Source organism: Leopardus geoffroyi, chromosome B4, assembly GCF_018350155.1.
Source record: "Leopardus geoffroyi isolate Oge1 chromosome B4, O.geoffroyi_Oge1_pat1.0, whole genome shotgun sequence".
Lineage (NCBI taxonomy): Eukaryota > Metazoa > Chordata > Mammalia > Carnivora > Felidae > Leopardus > Leopardus geoffroyi.
The window spans coordinates 24,139,676-24,158,168 of record NC_059341.1 but is presented as its reverse complement, the minus strand read 5'-3'; the positions used below and the strand labels follow the sequence as shown (position 1 = coordinate 24,158,168).

The following is an 18,493-nucleotide window of genomic DNA, read 5'->3' as shown; positions in this document are numbered from 1 at the left end:
AAATGGAAGGGTTTATACCTGTGCACAATCCCTGGTACATAGAGAGTACTCAGTCAGTGGTGGCTGTGATTCTTTATTTCTAAGATGGGGTACTAGGCAGGGCATAAACGATGACATTATCGTTCATATATTCACTCTATCATTTACTATTTACTTAGGACATTTTGGAACCAAATTTCATTGGAGGTCATAATTCCTATCCTTACAGGATTATAGTGAGAGTTAAAATATAAAAAGAAAGCTTTCCTTTGCCTTCAAGATTTAATTCAATCCCTCAAAACAAAGCAAACAAACAAAAAACCTGCTGGAATGACATTTTATGAAAGTATAAAATGGTATACACTTTGCAGTACACCTTCCTATTAAAAGAACATATAAATTGATGTCACTTTAAAAATTCACTTTTCATGTTTACTCATGTTGCTACAGTTTTTGTGTTCCAGGACGTTTGCATTTTTATAGCTATCTGGCCTAATAAAGGGCTACTAGGAAATAAAGCAGATCTACTGAGATAGAACCGTAATAATTCAGCGATAGCAATTAGAAACGTCTTCAAAGGGACTCATATACAAATCAATAAATTAGAAAACAGATTTACATCACCTGACATTTGGGGAAAAAAATGTTTCCATGAGAATTTTTACCTTGGCGATGTGCCGTGCTTCAATAAGCTGTTAATGCGATTGACTATCCAACTAAAGAGACGCCCGTATAAAGTTTTGGCCATAGCATCTCTGACATCAGTAGCTTTTTCGACCGTATTGGGTCGAATAATGGTTTCTCCTCTAGTGACCACACAGTGGGAGGTAAGAGCTTCTTTTAGTTCATCTGCCTGAATGCAAAGCAAAGAAGCAGCTAAAAAAAAACAAACAGATGTGTTGTTAGAAAAAGTTATGGCAATGAAGTCATTTCCTATAGAATGAAAACGTCTTAATTTACCTTCTTCAAATGACATAAAAGAAATATGTGAAGACTTTCTAATGTAAAAATAAGTTGCTGTTGAGTAGGAGTCCTGTGTCTCTTCTTGATCATTTTTCTCTCCCTGACTGGTCACATGCAGGCTGCCATATAATAAATACAGCACAACCCAAACTGAACTGGCTGACAGGAGGGAACATTGGCACAAGCTAGTGGTTGTTTACATGATGCCAAACATAATTTCACTGAATTATGTGAAATAATTTATAAGCATAATGAATAAATTTGGTATAATTTGGACGCCATTATCATATACACATTTTCAAAATGTAGAAATTAACTGGAAGTTACTTAGACTTGAGGGATATGCTCAAACCAATGTATTTTACCTAACTTTTGCAATATTTAACCAAAACAGCATAAACCTTATCTCAACATTAATGTATTTTTGTATCCTACTACTTCTCAGTTATATATTTCAATAATTAAATTCTGTTAAAGTGTGATGCCTGGAACATGCATATTTAATGGTAATTAAATATCACAGGGAATTTTAAATGAAAAATACCTAAATTCAGGGAATAAAACTCATTTTTTAATATAAAACATCTTTAACCCAAAGTATCACATGACAGACTATTTTTTAAAATCAGTTCTCCTTTTAAATAATTTTCAACATTTTGAATTTTACTCTTAGCATTGGGACAAGATAGTTTTCAGCTATGTGGCTAAGATCACTGGACCTTGCTTAAATATTGTTTTCACGTTGTAGAGGTAATACAAGTCCACTGTAGATATCTTGCCTTTCAAGTTAACATTCTGCATTTCTTTCCTTTTAAGCATGTTTACTGTCACTATTCTCTACATATATTTGATCTTAATATCTTAAGCATTTCTCACTTTATTAAATATTGCTTGTAAATTTTAATTTGCTGCATAATAGTCTGCTATATATCATAATATATCAATAATTTTAAATTGTTGGATATTTAGGTTGTTTCCATATGTTCATAATTGTAAAGAATGCTGGGATAAATATTTTGTGTATGAATCTGTGTTCCTGTTTCGTATGATTTTCTTAGTATAAATTGCTTAGAATCAGTAATTGGTTCAGTGTATATAAACATATTTAAGCCTTCTTATGTATACTATTTAGCTATTCTTCAAAAACCCTGAACCAATTACATTCTTATCAGCCAAATAAAAAAACAATTTTAATGCAATTTCATGGGTACCACATATTATTTTTGAGAATGGCCTATTTGATAGGAAAAAATGCCTTCATTTTTCAATTTGTTTTTAACTGACTCCTAGTGAAGCTAAATACTTTCTTTTTTTCATATTTTTATTAGTAATTTGTGGTTTTATTTTATAAACTCCCTTTTTTCATTGATATATTTGTCTTTTCCTAATAAGCTTAGAAGAGCTCTTCATAGCTTACACATATTTCTTATATGTATAGTACAAATATTTTCTTTTATTTTTTACCTGTATTGCAATTTCGTTTATTTTTCTTTTGTTAGTATGAAAGAGTTTTAATATTTATGTAGTCAAATATCCATTAAAAATCCTTTCTGCTTTTGGTTTTTGGCACATAAAATCCTTCAAGTCTTTTCTCATTTCAGGATTATATAAACGCACTCTTGTCCTGAACTTTTATTATTTTTTGCATTTAAATGGTATAGATTTGTAATTTATTTTGGTATATGGTGTATGACAAGAATTCGAATCTCCCCCCACCCCCACTCCCCTAAGTGGCTAGCCAGTTTGCTGTCCCTACAACACTGATTCCCTAGTGATTTGTAATGCCATTTCTGGCAATTCTGCTTGGATCTGTTTCTGTTTCTGAATAGTGTTTCCCATTGATTAATATGTCTACTTCTATTCCTGCATTGTTCATTTTACCTGGGGATATATTGCTAAGTATAATACCTCATAAGGCAAACTTCTAGTCTTGATCATCTTTATCTAGAAGGAATGGAAGCTAATCAAGAAACTTAAGTAGGAAGATAGAGGGAGGAGGAGAGGGACAGGGAGGGAGAGAGGGAAAGAAAGATTGAGAGAATCTTCTAGATACATGCATTAAGTGGTTTCTGAATGAATTGTGGAGAATGGCCTGGAAAAGTTCAAGAACTGATGTAGAATGAACAATTGGGAGGTTACTTAGCTCAGGTGAGAGGTGATGTTGTCTTCAGTGAGAACGAAGATGATGGAGATAAACAGAAGTTGTCAGATTTGAGAGATATTTATGAGACAGAACAGCCAGAACTTGCCCCTGATTGAAACAATGCACCTGTAAAACCATCAGGAAACATGGCCTTGGTTTGGAGATAATTCCTTGCAACTTTAATTATAAATCATTATAAGTTAGCAAAATTTTTATTTGCCAAAAAAGGCTATTCCACAAAGTGCTTTAATTTTAACTATATTCATATAAATATTAATCTGTTGTGACCCATACGACTGTTTCCTATATAGAAATAGGTTCTCAATTATCAAAGTCAGTTCTTAGTTTGTTAGTTTCTGAGTATATATTCATAATCTACAAATATCTCTGTGGTCAATCATTCTCTTCAATGTTGATAACTCTTCTAATTATGATCAATGGTGAGATCTGAATATATCACTGGAGTTTTCTGTTTTTCCCTTCCACATCTGATAACTGGGGACTGCTGGGAGCTACAGATCAACCTGGAACTACTGGCCCATGGGTGCCAAAAAATATTAGATCTGCTGAATGAAGGTTCAGCCCAGGATCTACATAGCCTACAGCACATTGGCCAGAAGAAGGCCCGGCTCATCATGGGCCAGGGGGAGATCCATGGCCCAGAAAAAAAACAAAACAAAACAAAAAAACAACTATTAGTCTAATATCTTCTGGTCATTTAACTTTATTTATATATGAAAAATCAGAACAGGTTCTCAGGTCCACGGCAATCATTACATGCCAATCTCAGTTCTTCTGTATTACTAAGCTGGTCCCAGAGACAAAGTGGCATGGAGATGATAGGGATCTAAGGACAGGTCCAGACTAGGATGGTTCGTATCTGGTCCTCTGAAATTTACCCTAAAACAGCTCATTCTGTTTCTGATTAAGTATAAATCAGAAAAAATATATAAATAAAAATTTATATCATGATTCTCTACATTATATATGAAACATAACAGATCTGGAATTATAGAGGCATATGCCCACATTAAAAATAAAAAAAAAATAGCATATATTCTAAATAAAAAAGCTGTGCCGCCAGAAAAGCAGTGGGAAACCTTAAGTTATTGGAATAATTCATTAAACTCTGCTAGATAGAGAAAAAAGTTGATTTGAAGCAAATACAATATTGCACTTTTCTTGTATACAAAATTATTGCAAAATCAGTTAACCCAGGATGAATGAGTATAAAAATTCATCCAGTATGAAAATAAATATACAAGTCTTTATTGCTTATAAGTGAAATAAGTCAGTCAGAGAAAGACAGATACCATATGTTTTCACTCATATGTTGATCTTGAGAAACTTAACAGAAGACCATGGGGGAGGGGAAAGAGAAAAAAAAAGTTACAAACACAGAGGGAGGGATGCAAACCATAAGAGACTCTTAAATACAGAGAACAAACAAACTGAGGGTTGATGGGGGGCGTGAGAGGGAAAACTGGGCGATGGGCATTGAGGAGGGCACTTGTTGGGATGAGCACTGGGTGTTTTATGGAAGACAATTTGACAACAAATTATATTTAAAAAATAAAATAAAATGATATATACACTAAATCTATCAAATAATAACTTTAACTCTTTTCAGATCAGTTTACTAAATTTTAATTATATTTTCTGTGTTTTTACATTGAAATGTAAATAGCTCCTAAAACAGTCTAAAGCCTAGTCTTAGGAAGGTTTTCTTCAGTAACCAGTTATTTTGCAGGCGTGAATATGTGTTTTAAATATTGGACTTTAAAAGCTTCATTTTATGCAAATTGAATCTGAATATTCTTTTTCAGGATTCTCTATCAGTACAATCGCTTGAAATTATTTTTTTTTGAAGTTTTTTTTTTGAAATTGTCTTTATGTGACACTTACAAGTATGTCATTAGACATTTTTCAAGAGTTCAGTGTTGGGGCGCCTGGGTGGCTCAGTTGGTTGGGCGTCTGACTTCGGCTCAGGTCATGATCTCACAGTTCATGAGTTCGAGCCCCGCGTTGGGTTCTGTGCTGACAGCTCACAGCCTGGAGCCTGCTTCACATTCTGTGTCTCCCTCTCTCTCTGCCCCTTCCCTGCTCATGCTCTATCTCTCTCTGTCTCAAAAATAAATAAACATGGGGCGCCTGGGTGGCGCAGTCGGTTAAGCGTCCGACTTCAGCCAGGTCACGATCTCGCGGTCCGTGAGTTCGAGCCCCGTGTCGGGCTCTGGGCTGATGGCTCAGAGCCTGGAGCCTGTTTCCGATTCTGTGTCTCCCTCTCTCTCTGCCCCTCCCCCGTTCATGCTCTGTCTCTCTCTGTCCCAAAAATAAATAAACATTGAAAAAAAAATTAAAAAAATAAATAATCATTAAAAAAAAAAGAGTTCAGTGTTGAACAGAAGATAATAAAACTCACAGTTTTCCAGAGCTGCATGATTGGAAATGTGGCTCTTGTCAAGCTGGTGTTCAGTTGCCACAGAAGAAAATTCAATGTTTCCAACATTCATGATTGCAGCCAGTATACTGTATATACTTCCAAGTTGCTGAAACATACCATGAAAATGTTAACATCACCTTCCCTGGCATATAGCAAGGCTGTGACTATGGCTGGAGACAGACTGGGTAAGAATTCTAAGGCTCCAGCATAAGAAGGTCATCCCATAGACAATGATGTCATTCTGAGACCCAAGTAGGCCAAGATCCAAGTAGGCTCAGTCTCATTTGTTATTTTAATATGAGAGGTGAGCATGGTACCTGTTACCTGGCGAGTGATAAAAAAAAAATTTTGTGAATGCCAGTATGAAGAAAAAAAAATAAATGAGGAGCTCCCCTCAGAGGAGGTAAAAATATCTAATTCCTTGGGCCACAGAAAAATTGGTCTATGATACTTAACTTTGGGATTTAATGTGGTCATTTCCAGATGGTCATTTTCCTTGAGGCCATCTTAAAAGTGAGCTTAATAAAGGGAGCTAAGGAAGAAAGACCCAAAGATCCCAGCATCAAAATCAAAGGATATGTATCGTTTAAGTATAGGCATGAGAACTCTGGACTACAGCTTAGAATTTATAGTAGTAAAACCCTAAATAAGGTACATAAAAATATATTCAGAAACACACACACACACACACACACACACACACACACACACACCACACACCTCTTCTTGGAGGCATAGAAGGCATTTTATCAAAGAGTCTATGGTAATTCTTGGTGCCATTCCAACTATGTTCAAGGTGCAGTAAGGTATAGGAAACAGACAAAATCTTTATTGTTTTCTTACATTGCTGCCTTTATTTTAATCCAGCTCCTACACTTAATAGAATTGATTATTCCATCCACTCCAACATTCTAAGTCATGATAAAAACTGGATGTGAAAAAAATCTTCAGGGACATTTTTTCATTCATATATAACATATGAATACATAAACATTTAAATAAATATATTTGCTGAATGAATATATAGATATATCTGTATATATCTAGGTATTCACTTATCCAATAAATATACATCTTATGCCAGGCACTGCTCTTGTCACAAGGGATTCAGAAGAGGCAAAACTAAGATCTTTGTTCCCTTGGGGTGTTTAGGCAGTGAGAGGGCAGGCATTAAGAAACAAATAGACAAACATGACATTTTCAGTAACAAAACGGGATGTGAAGAGAAAAACACATAGAGGAGCAATGGAGAGTGACTGAAAAGGGCAGGGAGGGCCTTTTGAGTTGGGGAGGTTAGGGAGAGCTGCCCTCTGAGAAGCTGAGGCCTTGGTGACGAGGGAACCACCTAGGCGAAGAACTGGAATCAGAACATTCCAGGCAGAGGGGACAGCAAGGGCAAGGGCCTTGCGTGAGGAAAGAAGGAAGAGTGGGGCTGGAGGACAGTGAGGGATGATGTGATAGGAGCCAGAGAGGTGAGCATGAGCCAGGCCCTCTGGGCTCACTGTAGAGTTTGGACTTCATTTGAATCACCATGTAAAGCCACTAGAGATTTCAAAGCAGGGAGCTGAGATATTTTAAACTGATGAATCTGCCTACTATGTGGAAATGAATGGATTGGGAGCAGACAGAAAAGTGGAATTGTCAGGAGGCTATCGCAGTAGTCTAGTGAGAGATGATGATGGCTTGGACTAGAATAGTAAATGGTGGAGACAGAAAGAAGTCAATGCACTGGGGTATATTTTGGAAGTAGAACAATAAATGTGCTGATAGGCTGGATGTGAATCACTTTTCTAAGAATACTCTCCTGGTAAGGAATTTCCATTTGTAACATGCATAACTTGTAAAGAGGCAACAAGTGTGGGCTTTAATGGCAGGCGGGGAAATAAATACAGCATCTGACATCCTGCTGTATTTTTCTTGAGGAAACTGTAGACGTTATGGATAAATGACACCAGGAATATGCCTTGAAATAGACTGTTGAAAACTGTGTTCCTTCAAAACTTTGTGTGTCAGTTACAGACTAGAAAGTCCAGGTGTGTAAGTTCCCAAGCTGGATTTTTAACAGCATTTAGAGATTCATTACAGAGAATCACATGCTGAATCAATCGACATTTAATTCTTAATTCAACTGTTTATGAGAAGAACTGTGTAATCTTTCTAGACTGGGGCTCCCCTTGATATCCTGTAATTACAATATTCATTTGGAGTACAGTTGGAGGCTCAGAAGACAGCAAATCAGGGCCCTCGCTCAGTCTGGGTCTGGCAGCTAGACTGAGGGGGCTCAAAGGGGCCTGACCTCGGGCACGGGTATGACCTTGACCAGGCACTTGGGTCATTCGTGGCACAAAGACTAATCATCTCTGATGCTGTCACCCCAAGGAGTCCAGAACGATTTTTATTTGACAATAATAATAAGCAAAAGAACATTTTTTCATTTTACATATAAAACTACCAAGGCATAAAAAAACAAAAATAAAAAACAACAAAACTACCAAGGCGTAAAACAATCTAACAATGTTCCATGGACTTTGAATGAACTGAGATTTGAATCCTGCCTCCCAGCTCACTGGATGCACTATACCTTCCCACAGAGGAAGAAGAGTGGCTTACAGGAAAAGCATACTCTCCAAGTGCTCCCTAGAGATTGGAAAATATTCACAATTCCCTCTATCTACTCCACCTCCTGCTTTGTCTGTACCTGAGGAGGCTGGACTGCTACTGCTCTTGCAGTATCTTCAAGGAGAAACATGTTTCTGGCTTGTTTTCTGGCAAGTCAGACCTTCATTGTTCTGATGCATCAGGCTCCGATCTACTCCACTGCTGCTCTGGACATTCCCGCTCTGCTTCTGAGCTTGTACACTAGGCTGATTGCCCATACAGACAGCAACCCAAAACTATGTGTGTGGGGGGGCGCCTGGGTGGCTCAGTCAGTTAAGCGTCCGCCTTCGGCTCAGGTCATGATCTTGCGGTCTGTGGGTTCGAGCCCCGCGTCGGGCTCTGTGCTGACAGCTCAGAGCCTGGAGCCTGTTTCAGATTCTGTGTCTCCCTTTTTCTCTGACCCTCCCCTGTTCATGCTCTCTCTCTGTCTCAAAAAATAAATAAATGTTGGGGCGCCTGGGTGGCTCAGTCGGTTAAGCGTCCGACTTCGGCTCAGGTCACGATCTCGCGGTATGTGGGTTCGAGCCCCGCGTCGGGCTCTGTGCTGACTGCTCAGAGCCTGGAGCCTGTTTCAGATTCTGTGTCTCCCTCTCTCTCTCTGACCCTCCCCCGTTCATGCTCTCTGTCTCAAAAATAAATAAATGTTAAAAAAAAATTAAAAATAAAATAAAAAATAAAAAATAAAATAAATAAATAAATGTTAAAAGAATTTGTAAAAAACAAAACAAACCAAAAAAACACCATGTGTGGGGCAAGGTCACTACTCTGTCTGCACTGAGTTAATCTTCCCAAGGCAAAATAATTGTTAGAAGGACTCTTCCTCTTCCAGAAGTTTCTTGTACTACATCTCTTATTCAACCATCCACCCATCCATTCGTTCATCCAACCAGCATCTGTTTGCTATTTATTAAGCACTATGTCAGATACCGGATATATCAATAACTAAGAATAATTTCTGTTCTCAAGGACTCTACAGTCTCCTGGAACCAAAGGGTATGGATCATTTCCTATACTGAATTTCTATATGGATTATTTCTATGTATTTCTACTTTCTGTATTTTATTATAGTTTTTTTAATAAATAAACTTTATTTTTATTTATTTATTTATTTATTATTATTTATTATTATTTATTATTATTTATTTATTTATTTATTTATTATTTATTATTTTATTATTATTATTATTAATTTATTTTATTTATTTATTATTTTATTATTATTTATTTATTTATTATTTATTATTTATTTATTATTTTATTTATTATTTTATTTATTTATGTATTTCTACTTTCTGTATTTTATTATAGTTTTTTTAATAAATAAACTTTATTTTTATTTATTTATTTATTATTTTTATGAAGGCTTCACATCCAGTGCAGAGCCCAATGCTGGGCTTGAACTCATGACTGTGTGATCAAAACCTGAACTGAGATCAAGAGTCAGACGCATAACTGACTGAGCCACCCAGGTACCCCTAAACTTGATTTTTAGAGCAGTTTGAGGGTCACAGCAAAACTGAGTGGAAAGCATAGGAGTTACCAGTTAGCCCCTGTCCTCCTTGCTCCACACACCCAGCTCTCCCCACTATCAACATCCTGCATTAGGGTGACGCATGTGTTATAACCAATGAACCTACACTGAAACATGATTGTCACCCAAAGTCCATAGTTAACATCAGAGTTCACACTTGGTGTTGGATATTCTCTGGATTTTTATAAATGTATAATGACACCTATCTACCACTATAGTACCATACAGTATTTCCATTGCCCTGAAATCCCCTGTGCTCTGCCTACTCACCTCTCCTCGCAGCCTATAACTACCCGTGGTCTTTTACTGTTTCCATAGTTTTGCCTTTTCCAAAATGTTATATAGTTGGGATCATATAGTCTATAGCCCTTTCAGATTGGCTTCTTTCACTTAGTGATGTGCATTTAAGGTTCCCCCATGTGTTTTCATGGCTTGATAGCTCGTTTCTTTTTAGCACTGAATAATACCCCATTATTAGGATCTGCCACAGTTTATTTATCCATTCGCCCACTGAAGGACGTCTCAGTTACTTTAAGTTTTGGTGACTACGAACGAAGTTACTACAAACATTAGTACACAGGTTTTTGTGTGGATATAAATTTTCAATTCCTTTGGGTAAATACCAAAGACCTTGACTGCTGGATCACATGGTAAGAGTATGAGAACTCTTCCCATGGAGACTGCCATGTGAAGAAGAAGACAGAGATCAAGGTGAGGCCTCTGAAATCCAAGGTCACTAAGGACTGCCAGGGAATCACCAGAAGGTAGAGAAGAGGCATGGAACAGATTCTCCCTCACAGCCCTCTACAAGAAACTAACCTTGTCTCAGACTTCTAACCTGTAGAACTGTGAGGAAATAAATTTCTGTTACTTAAATCACATGGCCTGTGGTACTTTGCTATGGCAGCCTTAGCAAAGGAATATAGTATCAATGCTTTTTTACTAAATTGATGAATAAGATGCATAACCTTGGGATAATCATGTTTATTCTTTTTCTTTTAATGTTTGTTTATTTTTGAGAGAGAGAGAGAGAGAGAGAGAGAGAGAGAGAGAGAGAGCAGGTAGGGGAGGGGCAGAGAGAGAGGCAGACATAGAATCTGAAGCAGGTTCCAGGCTCTGAGCTGTCAGTGCAGAGCCCAACACGGAGCTCAAATCCATGAATCACGAAGTCATGACCTGAGCCAACATCAGACACTTAACCGACTAAGCCACCCAGGCGCCCTCAATGTGTTTATTCTTAACTGTTTAAAACCTTTGAGATAATATTAGAGACATAGAAAAAAATCTGGCAATTAACTTTTGTGATTTGAATTTAAATACTTATTGGTAATATACTTATGATTTTAATTTTAAAAGCATAACATAATTTGCAAAGTGTATTCAAATATATAAAATACTTGATCTTCTACATTAGTAATTTTAAATTATTATATTTTCAGGGCTAATAAGTTGAAGTGTTTAAGATTTAGTTAGATGACTAGAAAGTTTAGAAAGTCCTTATCATTCCTGATAAGACTGCTGTGTTAGTCATTTAGAATATCTGAAAGACTGAAATGTACTAAATTTTTACATAGTTTCAGGCATGCAAAGAACTTAATTATATCTGTTTAGGACAAGTTATGAGTTAAGTGAACAAAGCAGACAGAAAGTTGTTTCTAATCTTAGACAAAGATTGTGAGATGCACAAATTGAAATAAAAGATGTGTCAAGAGAATGAGAAGACAAGCCACAGACTGGAAGAAAGTATTTGCAAAAGGCACATCTGATAAAGGATTGTTATCCAAAACATAAATTTTTTTTTAAAACAATAAAAAAAAAAACCTGGTTAAAAACATGGGTCAAAGACCTTAACAGACACCTTGCCAAAGAAGATGTACAGATGCCAAATAAGCATATGAAAGATGTTCCACATCATATGTCATCAGAGAAATGTAAATGGAAACCACAAGGGGTTACCATGGCATACCTTTCAGATTGGCCAAAAGCCAAAAAAACACTGACAACACCAAATGCTGATCAGGATGTGAAGCAACAAGAACTCTCACTCATTGCTGCTGGGAATGCAAACTGTTACAGCCACCTTGGTGGACAGCTTGACAGTTTCCTACAAAACTAAACACACTCTTACCACCTAATCGAACAACTGAGATCCATGGTATTTACCCAAAGGAACTGAAAACTTACATTTTCACCAAAAGTGAATCCTAATGTCAACTATGAACTTCGGATCATAATGACACGTCAGTGTAGGTTCATCTACTTCCTTCCTTGTAGGTTTCTAAGAATTCCCCATCATTTTCACACCTTAGTTCCAGTTCATGTTCTTTTTCTCCTTCTCCACACATTATAATCTCTTCTTAGAACCTCTCAGTGACCAGCACTAGACTTCATGTTTCTATAACATTCTCTGTTTGTTATCATGGAATTGATTACATTTTATTGACATTATGCTTAGCGTATGTGTCTTCTATCAGATTATAAATTCAATGAGGACAGAGACTCTGCTTAATTCATATCTCTAATTCCTACACAGCAGGCACTCAATTAATGCTTATCAAACTGTTTTCTTTTGCGTCAATCAAGTGACAGTAAAGTTTTCTTCACCCCGCTCAAGAGAGTGGTGAGAAAGGACAATCCCTGTGCTTCAAAGCAGGTGGGAATCACCGTGGACCATGACAAAGTGACAACAGCCCAGGCTGAGGGGTGTGGCACTACCCAGTCTAGTCCTGGGATAGTCAAGATGCTAATGCTGCCACTGAGAAAAGACAGAGAAGGCAGGATGGGAAGGAGCAGGCTGGGACAGGTACCCACAGGCAGAGACACTATCAGAGCCCACATTACCAGCTAAACAGGAACTGACAAGAGGAAAGGAAGGAGAGGCCCTGCCGTCAGCATTTGTAGGTGAATTTCTATACAAGGGATATTAACATTTGCTCTGTGTAGGATGAACTTCGCACATACTTAAAGCAATAAAATGACATGACCAATCTGCAAAGATTAGAATTAAAATTATATAGCCTCAATTTTAGTCATCAAATCATAGATAATGAAACTTATTGTACTGATAATGAAACTCACACTAGACAGGTTTAGTTATTGGTCTAAGGACACACAGCTAGAGACAAGCCATGTCAAGGAATTTAACCCACAGGTGCTGACTCCCTAGTACAGAAATATTGTTATTTTAACTAACTGTCTTCCTGGGTCCCATCATTCATTTCGTTCAGGTCATTAGTGTTGGCTGAGTTAGGACCTACTAGAATCATAACTTATTTTCTGCATTTTGAATGAAGACAAATAGGTATCAAGTTATTATTATTTTAAAATCATTATCAAATGACTAACTAAAAAAGACTGATATGCCTCTCTCACCCCAGCCCAAACCAATTTTTTAAAATGAAGCATTTCACAGAAATTCACTTGAGATACTTAAAAACTTGTTTCACAAGTTTTGTTGTAACTGTATTTTGTTGTAACTATAGTCATAACTTGTAATCCAAAGAAAATGTATTAGAATGTTATTTTAGACTATCATAAGAAATGTAAGCAAAATTAAAGCAGAAAAAGGCATTCCCATCTTAGACATGAAACAAATGACACTGTGCTAAGAAAAACAAAACCTCCTGTCATGACAGAGTAAACATGTTCTCTAGATGAGTTGAATCATAAAACTAGTCACCATTTACTTTAAAACCATGGCAGGACAATGACTTAGGAAATAATATGTTTTAAAATGTTTTAGAGGTTTCCAACTTGTGTGATTTTCAGAGAAGATCTGCTTTTGATTTGCCTGTCATTCCTTTGCATTGTGTTGACTCACCAATGCACAAGTGAATTGTATGTAACACCCAGGGATATTTAAAGGGACACATCTACCATGGGTACTATCAACACCCATCAGAGAATGATAAGGGAGGGGGAGAGAGAGAGAGAAAGAGATGGTCATCTTGGAGAATCACCACAACTCTGCTCCAGTGAAGTGGGAAAGCAGCAAGCTATGCTTGGAGGGTGTGAGAATCATGTTACTTAACTTGATATTGAAAGTTGCCTCTTTCCAAAATGGAACTGAAGCAGCCGCTGACACAGGAAATATCCAAGAAAGCCAGTGGGGTTAAAAAAAAAATCACGGGTGCCTGGGTGGCTTAGTAAGTTAAGCATCTGACTCTTGCCCAGCCCCTGGGATCTATGCCTAGTGTAGAGCCTGCTTAAGATTCTTTCTCCCTCTCCCTCTGCCCCAACTCCAAAAAAAAAAAAAAAAAAAAAAAAAAAAACAAAAAGAGAAACAAAACAAAACAAAAAAAACAACCACAAAAAACAAACAAACAAACAAACAAAACCATCAGGGCTTGGATAAAAAGGAAATAAACATCTACTCAGTTTAATTCTACTGTCTCCAAACCTGGGCAATATGCCCTGTTAACTCTCTGAGTCTCTGCTTTCAGATGGGAGATACCACATCCTAGGAGAGTCACCTTGAACTGGACCAAGTCTTCACGAGATATTTAACAGTGGGGTACCTGAGTGACTCACTTGAGTCACTCACAGTTTCATGATGCGGGTGGGGCCTGCTTGAGACTCTCTGTCTCCCTCTCTCTCTACCCACCCCCTCTCAAAATAAAAAATTAAATTAAAAAGGAGAATAAAATAATTAAAAAAAGATATTGAGCAGTGATTATGCTTTGCTCCAGAAACAGATTTTATATTTTCCTTTATTCCAAACTATATGTTTAGATGTTGGCATGCTCAATAAACACCGAGTATGTGTAAGTTTGGAATACTGTGGTTTTAGAATACTGTGTTTTAAAGAAATGAATTATATTTGTCAGCACATGTTAACTGCAAAACTACTTTCATTTCAGTGTTACTAAATATGGTTCTACCAAGCAAAAGAAAGGAGCTGAACCAAATATAAGTAAAACCCTGCCTCTAATGAGAGGGACTTAGAAGTAAACAAACCAATTAAAAATGATTCCCTGCTTCTAAGATAGCAACCTCTGGGGGAGGGAACTGCTAAGAAGATATGCTCTTCTGATGACAAACACCCGGGAAAGGAGCTACAAAGAGGTCCAGCCCTGATCAGAACCAGGAGCCGCTTGCCTCCTGTATGACATGCTTCTAGTTTGGAGGACGCCCTGAGATGCAGTCAACCTCTGTTGTTTCCCCCAAAACCAGTCAGCCCACAGAGCCAGAGCACCGTCCAAAGGATCACCTACCACGAGCAACATTCACCTTATGACCAAGGACTGGAGAAAAGGGTAGATGCTGCCTTTTTCTCTATTCACTGCACGCACAAATAAGTTGGCTTCTGCTTTAAGAGGCAGGAGTTCACCCCCATTACCCCCCTGGGCTTAAATCAACTTGTCTTTATAGGTACAAGCTGGGGGTGAGGGCAGGGTTAGGGAGGGAAAGTGATATAGCAGAAGGGGAGGAGCCAGATGTGAAAGTGAATTTTGCCAGGCAGAGTGAGAAAGGTACACTGGGAAGCAGTTGTGCCCAGGGAGAGACTGAGGTCAGGGTAGGGTTAGGGTTAAACTAATTAGTATCGTGCCAGCTGGCAGAGCAGCAAACGTTCTATTTCTACTCACAATGCGGCCAACCTAGGTTTACACTGTGCTGAAACACTCAGAGGAGGACAAGATCTTGGTCCTTTAAGCCAGAGAGCAAAAGACCCAAGTGGTCACCTATGATGCTTGGGACATCAGAAGGAAGTATAAGAAGGGGACCTGGAACATGGCTGAAACTCATGCTTCCAGAGCTGAACCAACAACAAACACATTTATTTTGCCAATAATAAAAGTATCTATTTTATTAGGAAATGTATTAGGGTTATCTCTGACTCTAGATACTACAGTTGAGATGTTGCTCCCAAAAGGTAGTCAGGTCAGGTTAACAGCACAGTTTTCAGCACAATACGACATGATACGACACTCTGACCTCAGGGCACATATAGGGATGTACAGCACTCTACTCCTTACATGAGAGAGCCACAGTGAATTCTATAAGCTTAATAATCACTTGATTGTCAACCAATATGCCATCCTCACCATTTCTCTCCCAGCTCTCCAGCAAAAGCTGCTACTGGTCAAGCAAATTCTCCCATCCTCATGTATCCATCCAGTCACCCTGCCAACCTTTGCTGTTGTTCTCTTTTATGAGGGTGGAGTAGGGAAATGAGAGTCACACACTGGCCACTGTAAGAACCAGGCATCTGTCTTGCTGGGAGAAAGTTCTTCATATTACAGGTAAGCAAAGAGTACCAGCTTCCTCCAAAACCTTCAGAAATCTTATCAAACAATGGTTTCTTTGTTCCACTTTACAGCATTAAGCTATTTAATGCGTCAACAGAGAGAAGGTCCCCCCCAATCATCTCCTTGCTACCTAGGTACCACAGAGCCACTGAGTTTCCCTATTTGAACTGCAATTTACGGGTTATGGAGTTGTAAGCCCAGTGGTTACAAGCACAGGTTACAAGCTGTGTTGACAGCTCAGAGCCTGGAGCCTGCTTCAGATTGTGTGTCTCCCTCTCTCTCTGTCCTTCCTCCGCTCATGCTCTATCTCCTTCTCTCTCTCTCTTAAAAATAAATAAACATTAAAAAAAATTCAAATAAAAAAGAGACTAAGGCCAAACATACATAAATGAATGTAAAAGGAAACACAACCAGAATAACTTAAAAGCATCAGAAAACAGCATCAGTCATATCTATGGCATCAGAAGTGATGATGATTTCTTAGCAAAATACAGATAACCCAAAAAGAAAACAGAATTTAAATAGATAAGTATCACAGAAGAATCAGAAAGCTGATTAAGGACCCAATATGAAAAAGGCCCAGGACCAGAGGCACATATGGCTGAGTTTTATCTAACCTTAATTCCAAGTTTTAAACATCACTGATCCCCAATCTTCTCTAATGATAGAAATAACCTAGGGTGCTTGTAAAAGGCCCAGCTGACTAGGTCTCTTCCGTGGAAATTTCTATATAGAAGAGGACCTATGTATCTGTGTCCAGGTGCTTTATGTCTTCAGAGACACTGGGAGCTAATTTTAACTCTGATTTAAACTTTTATAGGCCAAAGAAAAAAGATAAAAAGCTCACTGGCATACCTTTAATATGCAAATCTGATAAAGATATAACAGAAAACTAAAACAGTAGGTAAATCTCACTGATGAATATAGATGCAAAAATTCTAAATAAAACACCAGGGAATGTAATCCAGAAATTTATCTAAAGAGAAGCACAGTTTGATTCCATTATATTTATTCCAGAAACGTAAGGATACTTACATATCAAGAAATCTATCAACATGATAGATGTCAACAAGTTGCTGTAGAAAAATATGATGCCAACTGATGAAGAAAAGGCATTTGATAAGTCTGCAGGATTCCTAATAACAGCCCTCAGCAAAGCAGCAATAAAAGGAAATCATTATGATAAATGCTCTTCATCAGAAATAAGAGCAAAACAGTGAAACCATTTTACTTAAAATCAGAAACAAGACAGGGAGACAAGTTATAATCATTTGTAATTAATACTGACTTAGACTCTAAGTCTTAGATGCTCTAAGTACACAAAAGAATAGGATGACTGACATAACAGGAAAAAAGTATAAAACTCTTCTTTTCACTGATGACATGATCATATATTTACATAAGACTACTAGCAGAAAAAAACATTTAGAATTACACCAAAACCCATGACCTGGTTAGGAAAAAAACCTAAAAGCTTAAGTTCTACATAAATAAAACTATAAATTATTAAAAACTCAAAAAACATCTAAAAAATAGAAAGGCAGGTCATGACCCGTGATGAGAAAACATAAATAACATGATAAAAATAACAATGCCACAAAAGTTACTAAAATACAATTCTCATTAGAATTCCAGCAGGGGTTTCAGAACTGAATAAGTTGATCTTAAAGTCTATACAGAGAAACAAATGACAGACATTAGCTTAGGCAAGGATTAAAAAGAAGAAAGTGAGAAGAGGACATGCCTTTCTTGGTAGGATGCTTTACTAAAAATAGAATATCAAACCACTGTAATTGTCAACAGAATATTGATATAGAGACAGAAACATAGATTGGTGGATAAAATAATGACTCAGAAAGAGATTCCATTCTATATAAGACTTTAATATAGGAAAAGTCAATCCAGTAGGCAAAGGGTAGTTATTTAATGTAGTGAGGCATGACTGGCTCTCCATTGGGAAGAGAATAAAAGTGGTACCCCATTTGGCACTATGTAAAAAATTAATTTCAAATGGATCAAATATATTTAATATATTAAATATATGTTTTTAAACTTTCAAAACAATCTAGGAGTCTACATGTATAATCCAGAGAAAGTGGAAAATTTCTAAACCAAGACTAGAACCCAGATGTTATAAACAAAAAAAAAAAAGACTTGTCTGAATATACAAAAATGAAAACCCTATTTTTATATGGTAAAAGTAATGACAAAAAGTTAAGAAAAAAAAGTATAAGTATGCCATGGACCAGCCATACAACTGAAAACATATTTAAAACACAAATGATAAAAAAAATATAATGTCAATAATATTCAATGAGAAGAAATTGGCATAAAACATAGAAATGACTCAATAAAAGGGCAACATACATACATATATGTTCATAAAAAGCAAATCCAAGCAGCTAACACAAAAAATAAAAAAAAAAATTAAAAAAAGGAAAGATGCTCAAATTCACTCTTAGTTAAGGATATGCAAACTTGAAATGAGAGGTTACGTACACCCGTCAGATTACCAAATATTTAAAAAG

At 37.0% G+C, this 18,493-nt stretch overlaps 1 protein-coding gene across 6 annotated transcripts in view; it reads right to left on the bottom strand.

Annotated features, from left to right (window-relative positions):
• Positions 1 to 18,493, bottom strand: part of MYO3A (myosin IIIA) — a 246,003-nt gene that overhangs the window by 91,287 nt on the left and 136,223 nt on the right. For 5 of the 6 annotated variants that reach the window (XM_045465685.1, XM_045465684.1, XM_045465681.1 and 2 more), the window contains 2 exons: positions 5,508 to 5,634; positions 645 to 855 (listed from right to left, as the gene is read on the bottom strand). In XM_045465685.1, the coding sequence (XP_045321641.1) occupies positions 645 to 855; positions 5,508 to 5,634 (338 nt within the window). Of the gene's footprint in view, positions 1 to 644; positions 856 to 2,680; positions 3,212 to 5,507; positions 5,635 to 18,493 lie in introns of those variants that run through there. The other variant, XM_045465686.1, reaches the window with a different exon arrangement.